At 36.2% G+C, this 22,957-nt stretch overlaps 1 protein-coding gene across 6 annotated transcripts in view; it reads right to left on the bottom strand.

Annotated features, from left to right (window-relative positions):
- LOC134754811 (protein ECT2) overlaps positions 1–22,957 on the bottom strand; it is a 93,314-nt gene that overhangs the window by 5,261 nt on the left and 65,096 nt on the right. For 4 of the 6 annotated variants that reach the window (XM_063691191.1, XM_063691189.1, XM_063691194.1 and 1 more), the window contains 8 exons: positions 22,621–22,791; positions 22,401–22,516; positions 21,837–21,997; positions 7,873–8,013; positions 7,244–7,373; positions 6,866–7,020; positions 5,125–5,235; positions 3,950–4,048 (listed from right to left, as the gene is read on the bottom strand). In XM_063691191.1, coding sequence (XP_063547261.1) covers positions 3,950–4,048; positions 5,125–5,235; positions 6,866–7,020; positions 7,244–7,373; positions 7,873–8,013; positions 21,837–21,997; positions 22,401–22,516; positions 22,621–22,791 — 1,084 coding nt within the window. The remainder of the gene's footprint in view (positions 1–3,949; positions 4,049–5,124; positions 5,236–6,865; positions 7,021–7,243; positions 7,374–7,872; positions 8,014–21,836; positions 21,998–22,400; positions 22,517–22,620; positions 22,792–22,957) is intronic. The other 2 variants (XM_063691190.1, XM_063691192.1) reach the window with 2 other exon arrangements.

Genomic DNA, 22,957 nt, shown 5'->3' with positions numbered 1-22,957 from the left:
CTAACATAAATCTATTGATATTTATTGTTCCAAAAGTCATCTCGATGTCGATTTCGTAAAAGTTACACATCTCTTTACATGTTTTAATAGGCATGTATTTAACAGACCACCAGATTTAGTAAAATTTAACACCAAAAAAATCGTTTTTACCACCAAAAATAATGAATGATCACCAAAATAAGAACTCCTATTTAATGAGAAATGATTACCAAATTTGTACCACTTTTTTATCCTTTTAAAACAAATAACACCAAAATAATAATTATTAATCCAAAAATAGTCAATCATCACCAAACTTAGAACTCCATTTTAATGTGAAATTAAAACCAATTTTTTTTATCTTGTTATCCTATTAAAGCAAATGACTCCAAACTAAGTGAGAGAGTTGAGTGAAAGAGATTTCTTTATTTAGGGTACCAAAGTATTTGGTGGTCATTATATTTGGTGCCGTTTTAATAGAGGAGCGCCGAGATAATACAGAAAATTAACGAGATATTGATCTACTTTTTTATTTCATATTTTTATCTACATCCATATCTTAACCTCCCATTAATATATTTAGAAACTATATTAAGAAACCTGTATCTGTGGTTTAAGGCATTTTGGGCCACCGCCCACTTCGGTGTCAAAAAAAATTCAGTGCCCACCGTCACGGCATAATAGCTGAATTAACGTATTTTTTTAAATTCAGCTAATATTCCGTGATGGTCTGGTAATATCGGTTTAATTCAGGTATTATTCCGTGATGGTCTGGTAATATCGGTTTAATTCAGGTATTATTCCGTGATGGTCTGGTAATATCGGTTTAATTCAGGTATTATTCCGTGATGGTCTAGTAATATCGGTTTAATTCAGGTATTATTCCGTGATGGTCTGGTAATATCGGTTTAATGACTTTAATGTCAGGGCACGTTCGAATTGGCCTGAAAGACAACGAAGACCTATTAACTTTTTCAACTTGTTAAGACTGATTATTAGGCCAATCAAATTAGAATTTTTCGAAGAATTAATTCCCAGCAAGTTGGAAATCGTTTTAATACCTTCATTTGGTCCTAAATTCTTGTAATCCGAGTGCTTAATCCCAGGAGGTGTGCATACATTTTTGCCCTTTTTAGTTTTTTGCTTGTAGCTCGAAAACGGTAAGTCTGACGGAAAATTTGGTTTAAGCATGATGAAAATTGATATCTGAGGATCCGAAAGGTACCTTAATGAATTCGTAGTCAAAGTTTGTAAAAAATGGCCTCCACTTTTTTTTTGTATAATCATGTTAAAATCCGTAAACTCTTTTTCACCCCAGTGTCTGATACAAAAAACCTTGCTGGTGTGACATTGTAATTGATGTGGTTTGACAATCCAAAGAAGAATGTATCTTCCAAGGCTCCCAAAACTTATGCACACGTCCTGGGATTAAGCAAACTCGGATTACACGCATTTAGGACCAAATGAAGGTATTAAAACGATTACTAGCTTGCTGGGGATAAATTCCTCAAAACGCTTTTTTTAATTGATCTAATTTAGCGAATAAACTAAAATTACGATAGGTGGGTACGCAAATATATAAAAACTTCAGACTAGAAAGAGAATAGTTCGAGTGAGCCCAGCTAATTCACAAAGAAATTCGTACATGGACATACGAAGAACGGGATGGTTAAATAATGATGATGACAAGACATGGACCAACACATGACAGGTATGGCACGCTCACAAAAACTGTTAACCACAAATGAGCCTTAGCTAAGCGTTATTTCTAAACACTGACCACCCATAATCGGAAAATGATTTGGTTAAATGATGATTGAGGGTATACCGCAGCACTGCCTGCCATTTTGTTTATTCTACACATCATGTTAAAGTCTGTCCAGATTTAGCGACTGTGCCGCTCGCACGCTGCACTCAAGCATTACGCAGTACGACTAGTGTGCGCACCAGCTCCTGCGTTTGTGTTTGCAGCACGCACGCACACACGCGTGAACCGCAAGCACGCATTATTTCTGCTTTGAATGAGTTGCGCAAATAAGACGCTATAACAGTTTCAATAAATAAGCATCTCTAGAATTCTTTGGATCTGGACTGACTTTTACCAGAACAAGACAAGAAATAATGTTAGGTTTTAGATGATTTTTTAAAATGCCGGAACTCATTCGCATGTAAATTATAACTTTAAAGGAAATTTAAAATTAATTTAATGTTTTTCTGACAACATTTTACCTGTTTTTGCTCATTTTAAAACATTCGCATTTTATGCTGGAACCACAGAATTAATATTTCTGTGGTTCCAGGTAAGGTCAACCAGATACATGCGTTACTGTGTTTTTAATATGTTTTTACTATATTTTAACCCCATATTATGAAATATTTAATAACTGTATTGAAATATTCTTTTGCTGTATGCTTTCTACACTCTTTGCCAAGATAATTCGTAAAGTAACTTTTTCGTTGCACTATAAATATAAGTATGGGTTTTTTTTAAACGGAAATTTAAACGCCTTTGCCCCATTTGTGCAAATTGCGTTTTTTTAACATAATTTATAAACAATTACGATAAAACTTTTCAAACCTCATGAAACGTGATCATAATACAGTATAATCAATACTATAGATCACAATACTAGGGGCCAAAAACAGCAATTAACAACATCAAGTAGAAAAATAGTATAATTTGGGTAAATGCGTCCCTAGTCCCTAATTTGTAGACGCATTTATCCAAACCTAATTTCCAGATGCCGTAAACCTTTTGAGTCGATTTAAAAACTAATATAAAAAAAAATTAAGAGGTTTTATTTTAGTGCGGGTGAAAGTGTTACTGGTAAAAAAAACTGGAAAATGTATTCCTTATATTGCAAAGCTTGGCAAGCAAGAAGAAACTTCCGTTCATCCATCCATAGAAAAGCTAGCATTAGAAAAAAAAATATAGTCGAAGGGCTGAAATTTTAACTTCGCAAGCTTTTTTACTGACGAAATTTTCTTGAATAGCTGCTAAAACTACGTATCAATCAAGTATTCCGGTAAACGTATCTAGTAAAAGGGTTGTTGACCACTGACATTGGGGCAAATGCGTTACATAGACGCAATTACCTTAACATTATTGATGCAAATGATGCATTTTGCCAAGTTAAAATAATATCCTCCAAGAATTTGTCATGGATTTTTTTCTAAAACAGAAGTATTATTAATACAAATTGTAGTTCGCATGTCTCAGTTAATTAATATTGAGCACATTTATTACTAAATATTACCAAATATCTAAACAAGGATGTAAACGGATTTTGTTGACTTACCTCATACACCGTGTAAGTCTGAGGTGAAACGAATTCTCAAAATAGCCAACTATTTGAATCCGATTCGGTAAAACACCCTCTATGATACGTGTTGTCCTCCAAGTAGTTCTGGCCTTTTTCTCTACATGGAGGAGCTGTAGTACCTAACTATAACTAATGTTGTTTAAAAAACCGGCCAAGTGCGAGTCCGGCTCGCGCACGAAGGGTTCCCCGTACCATTACGGAAAAAAACGGCAAAAAATCACGTTTATTCTGTTTTTAGTATTTGTTGTTATAGCGGCAACAGAAATAAATCTGTGAAAATTTAAATTGTCTAGCTATCACGGTTCGTGGGATACAGCCTGGTGACAGACAGACGGACAGACAGACAGCGGAGTCTTAGTACTAGGGTCCCGTTTTTACCCTTTGGGTACGGAACCCTAAAAATAACTCGAATAAACGCAATAACCCCATAGTGGCAATAAACCCGGTTGACCTTATAGAACGAGTGAATTCAGAATGGTATTACAAAATTGGTGATTTACTAATCGACGGTATTGAATAAAATTGACACGGGAATGAATATTCTGACGGCAGTGTATGTTAGGATTGCTTGCGCGTGCGGTGATGGCGGCGGGGGTGGGGGTGGGGGTGGGGTCGGGTGGATATGGACGAGGCGCTTCAGATCAGACCTGTGCGAGTAAGTGAGCGCGCAATACCCATGTGTCTAGCAGCCCGCCCGGCCCGCCCGGCTCGCGCAGCCAGCCGCCCAGCCCGGCCAGCGTCTCCAGCTACAACACAACCAGCCCTCCACTACACCACTCGACACACAACTCCACTCGCATCTCACTACGTATGTACTCTAAACTACTACCCTTATCTTTAACTATCGTTCAGGTGCATAAGCTACTGGTAGTAACAAAAGTAATCACAACAGTTGTCGACGAATGTACATTTGTAAATGCTGTACCTACGAAACTAAATAGCTCAAAGTCCAGCCAGACCTATTGTAATGTAAAATAAAATTTGCACATACTAATTCGTTAATATCCATTGTGTGCCGGAATTTACAAAAATACTTAGCGCACATATAAATAAAGTACTAAGTGTACCAACCATAGTTGAAAACGAACCTCTAAATCATGCTCTGTGTACGCGTCTGTACAAAATGCGTCTGTCTGTACAGCTAAATTTACTCTAATTAATGTATGAAGTATGTATGACCATCAATGTTAATTGTCTGTCGAATTGGAACATTGTCATGCCTTAGTTACATTTAACATTTGATACCGATATAGGCCTGATTCATTGCATTAGCTATCTAGCTTACTATCTAAACTAAATAAACACTTACCATCTTGGTTAGGTATTTATCTTTTGTTATTACTAGTAATGCAAGCTGAGCTAGAATACATTTGTAACTTATTATAATACATTTAATCATGCTAAAATACAACAGGGTAGTTGACTAACAGTATACTTATTATTATTAAGTATTTATTTTTATATTTAACCTAAAATCAATCAAATAAAAAAGAAAATACATTAAATTTAGAAATTGTTTTCTGATGTACGGTATTATTATGTACTTCCTATCCATATTGAAATGATGTCAAGCGTACCATACCATACCAGCACGTTGTCTCATTTATTATAGGATAACGAAACAATAACAAGTACGGATCATGTTAACGCATACAAAATACCTTGGCAAATAACGTATTCATTTGTTTCCATATAAGTAGTGAACACATTATAAAAGCATACTTAACATGTACTAAATAAGAAATTAAGTCAAATACCCTATTATCAACTATAAGCATGGGATAATTTATGAGGAGTGAGGCTTGTTGATGTGACGGTATACCTTTATCCTGGTGCGGGCGGCGAATTTGGTGACTTTGGAAAGCGTGCTGAGGGCCAGGTCACTGGTGTCGATGTCGAGCTGATGCGACTCCAGCGTCGCCAGGAACTTGTCCTGCGCAGAAACATCTCCATTGTCACAATTTAAACGCTATATCTCAGGCATGACTGTAACATTTTCTAGTAGGCTACATTTAAGTACTATTTGTTTATTAAATTTGGTATTCTATTCCGTAAGCCTTGGCTGTCAGAGTTACCGCATAATATATGGAGCCCTACCCGAATTGATCTATCTACCCTTTGACCATTATATTTTATAGCAATGAATCGAGAACTTTAACGATACGCACAGCATGGATTATTTTCGGGACAAAAACAACCCTATGTCCTTCTCCGGGACTCAAACTATCTCTATGTCAAATTTAAACTAAAACGGTTCAGCGGTTTAAGCGTGAATAGGTAACACACAGACACACAGACAGACAGACAGACAGACTTTCGCATTTATAATATTAGTATGGATATGTAGGTATTGTAATCCCAGTAAAACCTCGGATAGGTTGCTAGCATGTAATAATTTGAAGTATTGAATTAAGCTATTGCTCCATATACATACCTAAGATAACTACTGGGTACTAACACGAAATACCTAAGATACAAGTATTAAGTTAATTAGTTTAGGTATTAATGTAAAATATGTTAGAGCCAGTTACAATTTTTGCTTACAAGATCTTACATTTTATGTTTACTTTTCTAAACCATGATTGTATATTTATAGTATTTAAGTAACTATCATTGCGTATTATGATTGTTTTTATTTTTGGCTATTTTTCAATGAAATAAATTTTATCTTATCTTATATATGTATAGGTACATCAATAACAATAGTAACCTAGCCTAACCTACTCTTTCGTTTAATAAACACCAGACACTTAACAGATAGTGGCAAATACAGGGTGATCCATCCAAATGGGTCATTAGGGAGAAGTCAGAAACTATCAGAGATAGCGACATCTGTTCTTAGGAACCATGGCTACGATTTTAAATTTAATAATAATGGCATTTAAAAAAAATTGTCAAATTTCATAGCAAATTTTGGTTCGTATACTTTCAGGATCAAACAAATACTACACGCGACTACATAAAGAATAGGTACCAGGTTCGATTCCCTGTGAGAGTTGAAAAAAATGTTGGAATGTCATTATATATTATTAAATCTAAAGTCGACGCCACGGTTCCTGAGAACAGATTTCGCTATCTCTCATAGTTTCTGACTTCTCCCTACAGACCCATTTGCATTGATTATTGTGTATTGCCGTCTTCATTTTTTAAAATTATCAAATAACATATTTTTGTTCTTTAAACTTTATATGGCCAACCTTGTCTCTGAAACTAGAGAATTGTGAGTATCGAATAAATCCAGCAAAGAAATCTTATTTACAAACATTTTTGTTCAAATGTAGGCAATAGTTAAAAATCTAACTTCAGGCCTAAGAATCATCATTTAAAAAGGGATGGAATAACTTTTAAGGGCTTTCTTTTTATTTGTAGATTAGTACGAGTATGTTCTCTTATGCGAACCAAAATTTATATTAACTAACAACACGTTCATTGAGAAAAAAAAAACTGAGTGGTATTATGATGGCAAATATCTTGCCGTTACCCACTAAAGGGTTAAGACTTTACACATGTTGTACCTACAATCAATGAATGTATGGTCAGAGAGCAGTGTGTGTGATACTCACAGCGTCAGCTTTGCAGACAGTATTAGCCATCTGCCGGCACAATTGGCGCAGGAAGTGCGACTTGTCAACCGCGTCGTCTGTGATCATGAACGAGTACAGCTTCTCCTTCAGCTCCTGGTTGCTCCGGCACATCAGCGCGAACACATTGTGACAATCTACACATACAAACATCATTCACTCCTAAATACATAGTTACGTGCAATGCAAACTGAAACAAATGTAATAAAAAAATATTTTTTTCCGTAACAAGCGAAATAAAACCCTTTATAAAAGGGTTTATTTTTGTATGGATCTCATAGAGAAATAAGCCCTTTTGAAAAGACACTCCTCATTAATATAATGTAGATGTAGCTACGCTGCGAGATTGTAAGTACGTACCTTCTGCCTCCCGAATGTCGACGACGCGCTTTACGGTGCTCAGCGGCATAAGGGAGATGTGCCTGTACGGCTTGCTCGAGCCTATTCGCATCGTACTCGTACCGTTCGTCGGACTCTTACTGTTGAAGGCCTGTGTTAAAACACATGAGTACATCAGGTACATCCAAACAGAATATAATACGAATAGGATAGAGCGGAACTGTCATGCTCAATTTTGTAGCCACATTAAATTCACTGCCATCTATCGACACACGATTAAAACTAAAAATGAAGATTTAAATGTACTTATATATGGATAAATGATTTAATTTTCATTAATTATTTTTATATGATTTTGACCCATGTTCTTTCACTGATATGCGTTAAAATTGTTAAATATCTAATGTTATTAAGGTTTTTTCTTTTAAATAAATATTCTTATTCTAACAAACGAAACCGTCAAAGGTAGTGGCGCCATCTGATCGAGAATCAATTTTTATTTATTTTCGAGGCACGTTTTCTCCTTAGACTGTATCCATCTATTACGGAGTTATTATATAAAGTGGACATAACATAATCCTAATACATTGCAATAATTTAGTGAATAATTTTTCATTACTGTAATTAGATAATAAATAATTAAAACTTACTTTTGATCGTTTCTTGCAAACTTCCATCGTGTCAGTAAATAGGAACAGTACGAGATGATCACCTCGACCGGAAAGCTCTTTCGATAGTTCGACTACTTCGCAGCGAGCTATGAACGATCGATGCGATGATACCAAATGCGCCTGTAAAATAACTGTTACAGTCTGCACGAAATTACGTAGCGCAAGCTGGTGATAGTAATGTAATGTAATGTAATGTAATGTCACAGTGGACCGACGCCTCGACTTTGATGTTTGCGTAAATGCCGACACCGCACAAGAACACAGTAGGGTTTTCACAGACTTTCATATTAGGCTGGGAAGTATCAAGTCTCGGGCGCGGCTAGACGAGAGGTCTTTAATGAAATTTCATACAAAGTTGCAGGCCTAGGCCGGGAAGTGGCTATTTTTTAATTTCCATTTCACATATATAATTTGTGACACAGCATCATGGCATTCAGCCATTAAAACAAAACTAAAAGCATTATTTTTGGTTCGTTATGACATTCTGCCATAACGCTTTTTTTTCTTTTTTGTGCTTTATTATTATTATTGAGTATAGGTATAGAAGGGGAACGAAAATTGATTTTTGTGCTACGACGCACGGTTTAGGAGATACAGCCCTATAAAGATTTCTGCATTACTAAATATCTTCGAATTTTTTTTTTCATAGGGCTGTATCTCCTAAACCGTGCGTCGTAGCGCAAACATAATCAAATTTTCGTTCCCCTTAAAAATCTCACGCACTGAATAACCTATCATCACATTAGGACATGAAACAATCATCATCATTATATTTTATTATTATTATTATTTCATTGCATGTTTGAGAAAAGCACTATACATACCTCGGCGTGAAAAGGGGTTGTCGGCCTCATAATTATCTGTATCTGTCTATGTGTATTCGGCCGGCAGCCCCTTACTTACCGGCTTCTATAGTAATAGTACATTACTACAGAGGCTGGGAAGTAAGGGGCTGCCGGCCGAATGCATATAGACGGCCGAACGTAGTGAGGCCGAATAGTAATGAGGCCGACAACCCCTTTTCACGCCGAGGTATGTATAATGCTTTTCTCAAACATGCAGCGAAATAAATAAATAAAAACTCCGCGAAATAAATGATTTATTGCTAGGGAAACTTAACAAAACTTAAAACTAGACACAAAATATCACTAACACGTATATTCTTTATGACACTTACATTTTACACGTTTCTTTTTATTACACGTAATTTTTCATGTATCTTAATTTTTCCGCCTTGTATCCGTCTCTGTCGTGTTAGCCACATAACTAAGTTTAGGTACATAGTTTTTATGTTGATATTATTCTTCACATACATCGTTACCTTAAGCATGGAGTATTATAATTCCCACAGTGATGACGATTTAATAGTTACTTTCAGTTCTTTAAAATATGCCACACAATCTGTTTCCGATAAACTGTGGGCAGTTTTCTTAGTTTTTCAATTTATAAAATTGCTATTAGCATTAGTAACCATACACTTTGCCTTTGAATTAAGCGGCAGCAAGTTATTTAAAGTCAATTCTGCTTCCGATCTTAAATTCGTGGGAGTACCCACAATTAACATTCATTTTATTTTTCGTCGGAACTCATATTACTAAAACAAAATACTAATTAACATGTACAATGCACTTGCTGAACGTTCAAAAGCTACATAGACAAAATATACAATCTACAACTCATATTACTAAAACTAATAGTTCCCAGAAAAATTAAAAAAGATCAATTTAGAGACGACTATAGCAAACTGTTAAAATTTTGTGAAGTTATGCCCATTCAATGTAAAATAAAATACTTAATTTTAATCGAAAACATTCATAACGAACAAATAATGAAATGAATAGGTTTCAGGAATACATATAAGAAAGATTTCTCAAATGAAAGTTACAACTATCAACAGTAACAATAAATACGGAGAAAGAAAAACAGCGTATATAGCACCAAGGTCATATAACGAACTACCCATAAATTTAAAAATTACTATAAACGAGAAAAATAAAAAGAATTCACTAAAAAAGTACTATCTTGACGGCGTCTCAACATAACTTTACCTACATAAAGCATCCAATATATATGTGTATAATACATATTATTTAACCTGCTGGCCATATTAATATTAAATAAATAATGTTAAAACATAATAAATAACCTTAACAGTAAGTACCTAATTAATATAATTATCAATTAATTAAATATTCTTAACGAAATAAATCATCATGTATCCGCTACACGCCCCACTTGGTGCATATTCGATTGCATATGCACTCGTTCGATCTATTGTAATTAATGCCTCACTAAACTAATGTCATACGCTTAGGAAAACCTGCGCCGCTTACGACTTTCTTGACACGTAAGTCGCCCAGCGATAAGGAATTCACGGCACGGCCGGTTGTGTACTTGAGTGGGAGCTATTTTGTTTTACCCGCCGATAATTTTGTTTCTTGTAATTAAGTAATCTCATTTTTAACTTTATAATTTTTGTTTTTCCTATGTACCAAAACAATGTTTAAATGTAAAATGTATCCACGAATGCAGTGTCGATACAAATAATTGAGTCATTATATGTTTTCAGACAAACAAATTAATAAAGTTTTCAACTAGGTGTACTCGAAATCCTTCCAAAGAGATGAAATTTGGTATGTATGTTAATTAAAGGTCTCTTTTTCATGTCCACACTATTTGACATTTGGGGACCTCGAGGAATCGCTGCCATCTTGGAAAATGTGTACCATCCTGGAGAAATCTGCGTTTTACTCTAAATATACGTTCTCTATGAAAATATGGTGTAAGGCAACATTAAAGCTTATTAAATTCTACACAAAAAAGTCCTTGATAACTTTGCGGAGAAAATAATAGCTACCTAGTCGGCTCATAAGTTCTGTCATATACATAGTATCAAATAAAATCAAAAGTTTAAGTTTATTCCGTATAATTTGTACAGCGTTTGAAAGCTTATAAACTAGAGAATCTAAATGTATAACATTTATTCAAAATGACCGCCATAATTATCTACACAGGCTTGAAGTCTTCGTGGCCAGTCGTCAATGGATTCACGCACCACTTTCATGTCGATATTGGCCACTGCCGTAGCAAGAGATTTTTACAGCGAGTCTAGATTTGCATGAGGTTTTGAGCACACCTTTTCCTCTAAATACTGCCATATTTTATAGTCTAAAGGATTAAGATCTGGGCTAGAGGAGGGCCAATCTTCATGCCGTATAAAGTCGATTTTATTGGAGGCGAGCCAGGCTTGTGTAGACTTTGCCTTATGGGCTGGAGCAGAGTCCTGCTGGAAAACCCAATGCTGGTTTAGAAACATCGTATGGGATAGTGGTTTCACAATATTAGTCAACACTGTGTCTTGGTACACTTTGGCACTAGTTTTTACTGCTTTCTCACAAAAATGCATACTAGTGACGCCCGCATAAGAAACTCCCAGCCAAACCATCACAGATGAAGGGTGATGACCTCTTTGAATACGGGGAATGCTATTAGACGCTTCTTTACTATTGCGAGCGTACACTCTATCATTTTGTTTATTACAGTTTTCTTCTATGTCAAAAATTTTCTCGTCCGAAAACAGTATACAACGGTGCTTATTTTTAGCGTACTTCTTCAATAAAGCTTTAGATCTTTTAAGCCTTAAAGCTTTAAGCCGACCATTGAGAAGATGGCCAGTTTTTCGTTTATAAGCACGAAGTCTCAGGTCTTGATTAAGCACTCTTTTCACCGTGTTTTTGCTCAAACCCATCTGGAGGGCCATAACTTTTTGTTTCCTAGCGGGATTTCTGGCAATGCGTGCCCTAATTGCTTGTACAACCGCTGGAGTCCTAGCTGTACGCGGACGACCGCTTCTTTTCTTGTCATTTAAACTAGAGACCTCACTGTATCTTTCTATGGTACGATACACAAATCTTAGAGAGAATTTTAAATTTTCAAGTAGCTTAAAAATTTTAGTCGGCGAGTGACCACAACGATATAGTGCAATTATTGCGGTACGGCTATCTTTAAGCGTCCACTCCATGTTGAAGAAAACAGAAAATTGCAAAATTATACTACTCAAATATTTAATAAAGATTCGAAATTCAAATGCAGAACGGTTTTTGTTTTAGGAGTTCCAAATTTAAATTTTAAAGGCCAGTGACAGAACTTATGAGCCGACTAGGTATATCCAGATTTAGTGCTTATACCCTTTCAGGGGATATTCTCTTAATATGAAACTTGGAGGAATATGAATTCCACTTTTGTCTGTACATTTGTACACGTTCTACTCTAATATCAACATTTTACTCGACTGCGACTTAAACAGAAAGTAGGGTTATGGGTTTAAATATTGAAAATCAGTACACCCTGTAGCTCAGGATGCTGGACGGATTTTTTAAAATGACATATCGGTATATTCCTCTTGCCCTTCACAACCTGTTTACACCTGTTCTATTAAAGAAAAATTAATACAGCCGCCTTGAAAGGACGCCGAATAGTAAATCATATTTTTACTTCTAGCGCCTAAACTATGGAGTGGATTTCAATAAAATAGACATCAGTAGATCCATAATTGGTACACGAGTGCTACGCAATACAAATTTACTAAAATAAATGGAGGAAAAATGTGTTAAACTTAAAAATGTGACTACAAAAACAGATTTTAGGTCTTAAATGGGGTTTAAACAATAGTGACAGTAATGATATTTGACACCTACAATTTCAGGGATCCCTGTTTGCGTGTCATAAAATTGGAGCTTCGGGGACCACGGGGATCAAACGCCATCTTGAAAAGTATGTCTTTATTGGTTTTTCAGTTTTCCGTCTGGGTTTAATGTGAATACTGTGTGATAGCTACCGGTGGACTGTATAATTAGATGGAATGATAGAAACACGTATTATAAACAATACCTTTAATTAAAATATTAAACAGAAAATACGGCACAATATTTTTTATGTGACAAAGGCAGACTGACGTATCAGAAAAAAACCTGACATACAAGAAGTAAATAATATTTTACGAAATAACGTTCGAAGGAGGTCACACGCCAGCCAGTCGCCAACACTGTGTATAGCGAAACAAAAGCATATTAGGTTCTAAACAAAAAAGGTATAAAACACCATGTCCCTAAAACGGAGCTTTCTTCTAGAAATATGGCTCATAAGTCAAAAGGTTATACTTGAACATCTACTAAAATTTTATTTTAAGACGGGTCAGAAAAAAATACTTGTATAATTTTTTTGCCAATGTTTAGAACACAAAAACATTATCTACTCAAGCACGAAAAAAAAAGAGTGGAAACCTGTAAGCTTCCCTTGTAACTTGTAAGCCCTATTTCTAGAAAAAGGCTTCGTTTTTGGGACATGGTGTAGTATAACTTTTTAGTGTGGAATTTAATAAGCTTTTTTTCGCCATACACAGTATTCACATTAAACCCAGATATTCCGAGAAAAAAAGAAAAACCAAAAAAGACTTAAGGGGCCCACTAACTATCAGTCCGCCGGACGATATTGGCCTGTCAGTTGTTCGGAGCTGTCAAATTTTTGTTCTAACTGACAGTCCGTCCGGCGTCGTCCGGCGGACTGAAGGTCAGTGGGCCCCATTATACTTTTCAAGATGGCGTTTGATCCCCGTGGTCCCCGAAGCTCCAATTTTATGACACGTAAACAGGGATCCCTGAAATAGTAGGTGTCAAATTTCATTACTGTCACTATTGTTTAAACCCCATTTAAGACCTAAAATCTGTTTTTGTAGTCACATTTTCAAGTTTTACACATTTTTCCTTTATTTATTTTAGTAAATTTGTATTGCATAGCACTCGTGTACCAATTATGGATCTACTGATGTCTATTTTATTGAAATCCACTCAATAGTTTAGGCGCTAGAAGTAAAAGTATGATTTACTATTCGGCGTCCTCTCAAGGCGGCTGTATTGATTTTTCTTTAATAGAACAGGTGTAAACAGGTTGTGAAGGGCAAGAGAAATCCACCGATATGTCATTTTAAAAAATCCGTCCAGTATCCTGAGCTACAGGGTGTACTGATTTTCAGTATTTAAACCCATAACCCTACTTTCTGTTTAAGTCGCAGTCGAGTAAAATGTTGATATTGGAGTAGAACGTGTACCAATGTATAGACAAAAGTGGAATTCATATTCCTCCAAGTTTCGTATTAAGAGAATATCCCCTGAAAGGGTATAAGCGCTAAATCTGGATTCAGCTATTATTTTCTATAACAAGATGTATTTTTTCCGCAAAGTTATCTAGAACTTTTTGTGTAGAATATCATAAGGTTTAGGGCCTGTTTCACAATGGCCAAGTAAAGTATTTGATAGCTAATTAACAAATAACTTAACTGCCAGATAAAACTACCTTCAGTTGTAAAGGTATTTATCTACCAGTTAAGCTTGTTTGAAGATTGTGAAACGCCAAAGATGATTTTATTCGTCAGATAAGTGGCAAGTAGCTTATTCAGGACTTTACTTGGACATTGTGAAACAGGCCCTTAATGTTGCCTTATTCCATATTTTCATAGAGAACGTATATTTAGAGTAAAACGCAAATTTTTCCAGGATGGTACACATTTTCCAAGATGGCTGCGAATCCTCGAGGTCCCCAAATGTCAAATAGTGTGGACATGAAAAAGAGACCTTTAATTAACATACATACCAAATTTCATCTCTTTGGAAGGATTTCGAGGTGAAACTTAATCCGATTGTGCTAAAACAAAATTTGGCGATATCGTAAGTTTTTTTAAAGAAAAGTTATCTTAGAAAAAAAATATGTAAATTCTAAAAAAATTGCATCTTTGGTGACAGGTTGCACAAAAACTATAAGTGATAGCACTATAGTGTGTATAAGAGATTGATAGCAAATTTATTAAGGATCATTTCGTTCCACCCACTTTTTCTGTATCTTGAACGGTTTCCTTAAAAATTGAGAAAAACCGAGTTTCGGGACCTTTGCGGTGTGGGGGGTGACGCAGAGGGGGGAGGGTTGATGAAAAATAACTTTTGTCCATAACGTACATATCTCAATATTTCCAATTGAAAAAAGTTTTCCATTAATGCCGTAATTTCAACTAATTTCCCTGAATTATGTCTTTCGTATTTGTGTGTCTACCTGTGACCTCGTAGCGCCGAAACAGATGAACCGATTTTAATGTGTTTATTTTTTTGTTTGATAGCTGGCTTCACTGCGGTGAATTTCAGGTATATTTCATTAAAATCCGTCTAGCCGTTTTGAAAATATAATGCATGTCGTCAAACAAGTATGGTTATTTTGTTATTTTAAGGTTATACAAGTACTTATAGCTTGAATACCATCCAACTTGTACAGTCACCATCAGATATATCGGAGCGCCCGAGGTGTTCACAATATCTGAACACGCACTCTAACGCCTTGACAATAGAGGCGTGTTCAGATATTTGTGAGAGCCTCGGACGCTCAGATATATCTGATGGCGACTGTACAAAAACACATAAAGCCTTTTTTGTTCCAAATTTAATGAGGATTAATTCTGTCCTTGACACTTTTTTGATATCTTTTATAGTTTTCGTGAGAATGTCAAAAAACCACCAACGGGGACACATTTCAAGGTAGGGGGGGGGGGTCGAGCGTCAGGTGGAGGGTGGGGGAGAGTGGTGAATTTTAAAGAGTACACCTAGATGTATCGTGCCACACAGGTTTGAAAACTTTATTAATTTGTTTCATTTTCCCATACATTGCTTACATAGAATAACTCATTTAAAACCCGATAGGGTTTCGCGGCACTTTTCTGTCTGAAGTAATGTAAGATTGTAATCATCATCATAACTCTTGTCGAGCTTGTAATATAGAATATCAAGATTGTAATATAGAATAAATAAATAAAAAATCAAAAAATTAAATTAAATATCAAAATCAGCAACGCACAATAAATCCAACACAATTAAATTACAAAATGAGAATTTTTCAACTTTTCCTCCAAAACGATTTAAAAAATACCAACTGTTTTTTTTCTTATGCGGTTCGACGAGACATTTTTACCGTTAATATTTAAATGAAATATTTTAAATGTGTATTTATGTATTTAGTTAAATTTGCAATTCAATATTATTGGAATTTGTTTATAATGTTTTATTTATTTAATTTATTGTACCAAATATTTATAATAATATTTATTATTAATAGTTATTGTTTTTTTTTAATAGGCGTATTGGCAGAATGTCATAACGAACCAAAAAAAAAGCAAATACATATTGCTCATAGTTTTCTTAATGGCTGAATTTAATGATGCTGTGTCACAAATATATGTGAAATGAAAATTAAAAAACGCTGCATCGGAGAAATTCAGCCGCATCTATGCAAAATGGTCATAGAAAATTTTGACAAAAGAGTGCGTATGTGCCAGCAAAGCCTAGGAGGACATTTGCCTGACGTATTATTCCACAAATATCCCTATTTTATGTATTTCAAGATTTTATATTCAAATATATTATAACGAAAAAAAAAATGTGTTTTTCATCAATTTCAAATCTTACGTCCTTTTTGGGACAACCTTTATAAAGGGTTCCGTTTTTTCCGTTTGAGGTACGGAACCCTAAAAAGAGCGAGTTCCCGGACTAGGCCTGCAACTATATATGAAATTTCATTAAAGACCTCTCGTCTAGTCGTGCCGTGCCCGAGACGTGATACTTCCCAGCCTATTATGAAGAACATAATATCAATATTTCATTGCATGTTTGAGAAATGTTCTATTACACAACTGCCCAAAATAATATGTGACAGTTAATAAGACACGCTAGCCCTGCAAGTAGTACCGAGCTACTAACAATGGCGACGTATGCAGCTCGGGTGCGCGCGACCCACCCCTCGCCCCTCGCACTATTGCCCTGTCTAGACGGCTTCGTCGAATGACTGTATTGTTTTATAGACTGTGGTGATCTCATTGTATCGGTTGTGATCGGTTAAAAATTGAGTTTGAATTGTGCGCGTTATGTATTGCCCCTAGGTATAGTATGAATTTTCTCAAATTATTTTTACGCCTAAGACCCTAATCTGTTAAACAAAAGCCATTGTTTATTTTGCGCGAGCGCGTAGCTCACGGGACGCGCCCAGACACAATGACCACGCGCTCACACAAAAGAAACAATGGCTTTTGTTTAACTGATTAGGGTCTTAGGCGTAAAAATAATTTGAGAAGATTCATACTACATATTTTAGCACTGATCAGTGCATCCCTACATTTAATTTAAGCATGTCCATATTTTGAACAGTTAAAATTTAACATTGGCTTACGAAAGATTAAAGCGAGGTTTAGACTAGCAAGAACTTGTAAACTGTATTCAAAAGGTTGATCAAATACCGCAATGTAACGAAAATTGCATGCAAGTTCTTGCTAGTCTACTCGTAAACCTCGCTTAAGAATGATAGCGAATCACACTGACTAAGGTTTTATCAAGGTTAAACGTATGCCTTGGGCGAGGATAGTGCCCCAACTTGACTAAGGTTTTGTCGAGGTTAAACGTATGCATTGGGCGAGGATAGTGCCCCAACTTGACTAAGGTTTTGTCGAGGTTAAACGTATGCCTTGGGCGAGGATAGTGCCCCAACTTGACTAAGGTTTTATCGAGGTTAAACGTATGCCTTGGGCGAGGATAGTGCCGCAACTTGACTGAGGTTTTATCGAGGTTAAACGTATGCCTTGGGCGAGGATAGTGCCCCAACTTGACTAAGGTTTTATAGAGGTTAAACGTATGCCTTGGGCGAGGATAGTACCCCAACTTGACTAAGGTTTTGTCGAGGTTAAACGTATGCCTTGGGCGAGGATAGTGCCCCAACTTGACTAAGGTTTTATCGAGGTTAAACGTATGCCTTGGGCGAGGATAGTGCCGCAACTTGACTCGAGGTTTTATCGAGGTTAAACGTATGCCTTGGGCGAGGATAGTGCCCCAACTTGACTAAGGTTTTATAGAGGTTAAACGTATGCCTTGGGCGAGGATAGTACCCCAACTTGACTAAGGTTTTGTCGAGGTTAAACGTATGCCTTGGGCGAGGATAGTGCCCCAACTTGACTAAGGTTTTATCGAGGTTAAACGTATGCCTTGGGCGAGGATAGTGCCCCAACTTAACTAAAGCCTATTCTCAGAATAATGACTAAAGCATAGAAGTCGGGCAAAAATGCTTCGCAAATATGTATACCCGTACTTTACTTCCTTACGAATTAGATAATGTGCCGAAAAGAGATGCATATATGCTTGTTATTTCTCATTTACGTACGGTGTCATAAGTTTGATAATTTGCTAGGGATGTAACTGTGTCGACTTTTTATATCGATAAATTATGCATAAGTTTATGTGCCGTGTAAAAGAATAATCACGAAATTGGCAAATTGATAATAGTCTGGCTAATGAAAGTTGAACCTGAAAAAACGCGGCAATTTCAAGAAATCTGTAGCAGGCGGCTCGTTGAAATGAAATGAAATGCGTGGAATACAAGGATTGCATAACTTTTATACTTTTTATAATTTTCATATTCTAAAAATCATTAAAAAGTATAAAAATTATGCAATCCTTGGAATCAAAGAGCCGCCTGATATGAGGATTAATGCATGTACCTAATATAGCTTTTATCTCATTTGCAGTCTACCACTCAGAACCGTCTAACTATACCTCTCGTTTTTTTATCATTAGAAAGAAGGCGAGCGATCTTAACGTGTCGTTTTATCGAAAAACACTTTGAAAATAAGTCACAACAAATATAATATACGATGATTTACATACTTTTGCTTTCATAAGTAAAATATTGCTATATTTATAAAAAAACTTGTCAATAAAAAGACACGTGGAAATGGTTTACCGTTTTTTCTAATGCTAAAAGACTAAGTATAGTTTCTAGTCATGTACAGTCAGCTGCAGAGAAAAGGCACCCCCCTGCATACAAAGTTCTGTAAATTAGTATGGACGTGGGGTACCTTTTCTCTGCAGCTGACTGTACCAAATAGGAAATGAAAAAAAAAAAACGTTCGTGCAATATTTTTTTTTATTTAATAATAGGGAATATTACGCGAAACTCGGCGTAGGTGGCGCCACTATCACAATCTGAGGGTCTATCGCGAAACAAGAAAATCGAACTTTCGTTATGTAACATCTCTGTCACTCTTGCGTATTCGAGCGATAAAGAGGCAGCTAGATAACGAAATTTCGGATTCGAGTTTTCCGGTAGGTCCCCTGAAAACTTGTCAAAAACCTGTTAAAGGTACAGTATGAATAAGTTACTCTACGGTGCACTAAAAAAGCTAGTGCTGCACTCTGGTGGCAGAACATTGCAGTAATATCCCCTATTCCTCGTCCTTTGGAAATCGGAAATAAAAAGTTGAGTTTTGTGACCAACAATATTAATAAAAGGAACATTCATCAATGATCATTAATGTCTTTTTTATTAGGGTTCCGTACCCAAAGGGTAAAAACGGGACCCTATTACTAATACTTCGCTGTCCGTCTGTCTGTCACCAGGCTGTATCTCATGAACCGCGATAGCTAGACAGTTAAAATTTTCACAGATGATGTATTTCTGTTGCCGCTATAACAACAAATACTAAAAAGTACGGTCCCCTTGGTGCGCACGTCCGACCCGCACTTGACCGGTTTTTAGTATTAAACTATAGTCTGGCAAACACAATCTGTCAGTAAGTAAGAACAAAGAAAACCATAGGTACAGTCGAAGGCAAAAATATCGATCCAGACAAATGGCTTAAAAATATGTGAACACGATTTTATTGTCTGAGCGTACACATATTTTTGAGACTTTGGGAATGTATATATATTTATGCCCTTGACTGTACTCATCAATTAAAATGAGACAGTCCTGGGCCAAACTATAAGAACGCTGTAAATGTCGATAGGTTATTGATCTGAGGTCGATACATCACTATGCCAAAAATATAACCTTTCATACTTAGCAGAAAAGTTCGAAAATATATGCAAAAATCTATATAGACTTGAATGCAAGTAATAATTACATAAACAACATTTCGATTTCTATGTTTAGGGTCAGGTCCTATAAATTAATTTCTTCAAAATTGAACAAAACTCACCGATTAAAGGTTATCGGTTCGTGCGTATTTTCTTTTCTTCCTGTATGCGATTTACAGCCCTCGATCACACAAGACATTATCACAAAGGGAACTTCAAACCATTACAAATAAAAACTCAACACGTTTTCCAACAATCTTTCAGGAATAGCAACAATATAATTAAAATAAACCAAGATGACCGCTGAAACATCCCGAAATATTTCAACTAAAATAATACGACTATGTCAAGTTGTTACAGCTGACACCTACCTGTGAAATAACGAACATATATTTTATTTGGCTGGATTATATTATAGAACCACATAGGACCATTTGACATTTCCCTCAGTTCATCTTATGACAATACTGAAAAAAACGAAAGAACTTGCGGATTGTTGTCTCACTCACTCATAGACAAAAAGTAATAACGTGTTGTGAATACGATATCTTTTACCAAGCTTTTATTTTTGCCCGGCTTCTTTGCTTTAGTCATTATTCTAAGAGCCTATTCTTTTATTGCGTAGACTAAAATGACAACCACAAATGTCAAACGCAGAAATAATGATACCAGCAGGTTCGTGAATAACCGATAAATATTAAATTAATTTTAGATTCAATCCATACTTCCATATCCATACTAATATTATAAATGCGAAAGTATGTATGTCTGTCTGTCTGTCTTTCTGTCTGTGTGTTCCCTCTTCACGCTTAAACCGCTGAATCGATTTAGATGAAATTTGGCATAGAGATATGTTGAGTCCCTGAGAAGGACATAGGATAGTTTTTATCCCGAAAATCATCCCTTAAGAAAGTAAAAAGCGGGGTGGAATTGAGATAATTAATGAAGTGCCTGCTAATTTGTGTGCATAATATGTTCAAATTGAATTTGCTATGAGAATTTTTCCAGGCGCAATACTTACTTTAGCTGTTGTTACTAAGTCCACGCAGACGAAGTCGCGGGCAAAAGCTAGTAAACAATAAATGAAATCTACTCGCTACATGATAGGAAATCCATACTTTGCGAAAGTGTGTCTGTCTGTCTGTCTGTCTGTCTGTTACCTCTTCACAATTAAACAGCTGAACCGATTTAGTTGAAATTTGGTATAGGGGTAGTTTGAGTCCCGAGGAAGGACATAGGGTACTTTTCATTCCAGAACTCACCCCTTAAGGGGGTGAAAAGGGGGTGGAAATTTGCCGATTTAGATGAAATTTGATTTGGAGATAGTCGTAATTGTTGGGAAGGGTGTAGAATAGTTTTTATTCCCGAAGTCATACTCTTCTCTTCTCTTCTCTTCTCTTGTTTCTGTCCTTCATAATCTTCAAATTTTGGAGTGCAATATATCGGTATTTTTTAATTTTAGAAAAAGGTTTTTTAAGTAAAACCTGCTTATTTTAAACTTAGTAAACATAGAGAAATAGGATGAGTAACTTGGTGCATTACTTATGAGGTATATGATATTTAGCTTCGAGGTGACTGTTAATCTTACAATTAAATCGCTTTTAAATATTAGAAATATTGTGTATACACCTGGATACAACATTTCTTAATGCCTCAAAAAGATCGCATTTTTACCTACACTATTTCACCCTTTTTAATACCTCTCCTAGTGAGTGTCCCATTTTAGCACGTCACGGATTGTCCATTCATTGTATTACAGACACTTCATCAACAAATATAAGCACCTCTCAATAGTTTATTTTCGGTTAGTACCGGTTGTAGCAAATCACTCTTTATAAGACGTAAAAAACTAGCAACACATGAAATGTCATTTTAGTCTACGCGAGAAGAAGAAAATAGGCTTTAATAGCCTTAAGAGAAGACTGAAGGCCCGATAGATGGATGTTAAGTTTGTTATTTTTAAGGAAGCGAAACATGTGATAACGGATATAACAGTCTATCGTATCGTACCGGACACTGGTCAATGTCGTTGTAGATGTCGAACATCTGCAGCTGGCCCTCCGTCTTGCGCTTGTCCTCGTTGATGTGCGACATGACCTCCCGCAGCCCCGCGAGCGCCGCCACCAGCGCGCCGTGGTCCGGGTTGTTCTTGTGCGTGTGTTTAAGGATATCTGTCCGCACAAATGTAATCCTCCTCATATCCTCCTCTGTTTATATCTTATTTGACTACTACTACTAGTAGTAGTAGTAGCGCTATGCAACAATGTGTTACCAAGTGTAACACATTTCGTAAATGCAAGGGTACAAAAATGTACAGCTAGTTCGATTACTATTATGTTATGTATCGCGTGAATTCATACAACTTTGAGTCAACTGAACTGTGTTGAATCAAAAGGAACCTATCAATCATAGTCTGTGAGTAGGAGAATATGATCATTGCAAGGAAATACAAGAAGTGATTGGCTAATAGTGGTTAAAATTATGTCAACTTCAGTCGCGGAGCGTCAATAGAACTCACTGGCTTACTTAATTTAAGGGAATTAAGTATTAAACTTGAGAAAAATAGGTACTCACCGTCAAGTAGTAATCTAATACTGGGTAATCGCTGAACTGGTCTTATTAAAAGTTCTTGTAAACTTTGCCTGCCACACTCTGGTTTGGTCTGACAAATTTTCAAGAATGCATGAAATCTGCAAAAAATTAAGACACCATATAGTTAAAAAATATAAAAGTGTACACAACAATATTTATTATTATAAGAGATGCATGTTCGGTAAAGGGAGGCTGTAAGTACCTAGGGTTCTCACGGTCGCACTGTTGCAGCATTTCCTTGGTGTTCTCGAAGAAGTTGACGAAGGGCGGGTACGCCTTGACCATGTCCGGCGTGTACTTGAGCATGAGGCGGCCGATGCTCACCTCCTCGCTCCAGTGCGCCTGCGTGTAGCGCAGCTCCTCCAGCATTCCCCTACAACAAACAAAGTCAACAGACACGGTACGTCATGCTTGCTACACGTACACAGACACGTACCTACACGACATACGATACGGTACATTACATCCCTACCCTACCCTACCCTACCCTACCCTACCTAAATTACCAAACATTGCAAGGTACTTACTTACATAAGAAA

The sequence above is a fragment of the Cydia strobilella genome, chromosome Z (assembly GCF_947568885.1).
Source record: "Cydia strobilella chromosome Z, ilCydStro3.1, whole genome shotgun sequence".
Taxonomy (NCBI): domain Eukaryota; kingdom Metazoa; phylum Arthropoda; class Insecta; order Lepidoptera; family Tortricidae; genus Cydia; species Cydia strobilella.
The sequence above is the reverse complement of the archived record's forward strand: the minus strand, read 5'-3'. Positions and strand labels throughout refer to the sequence as shown.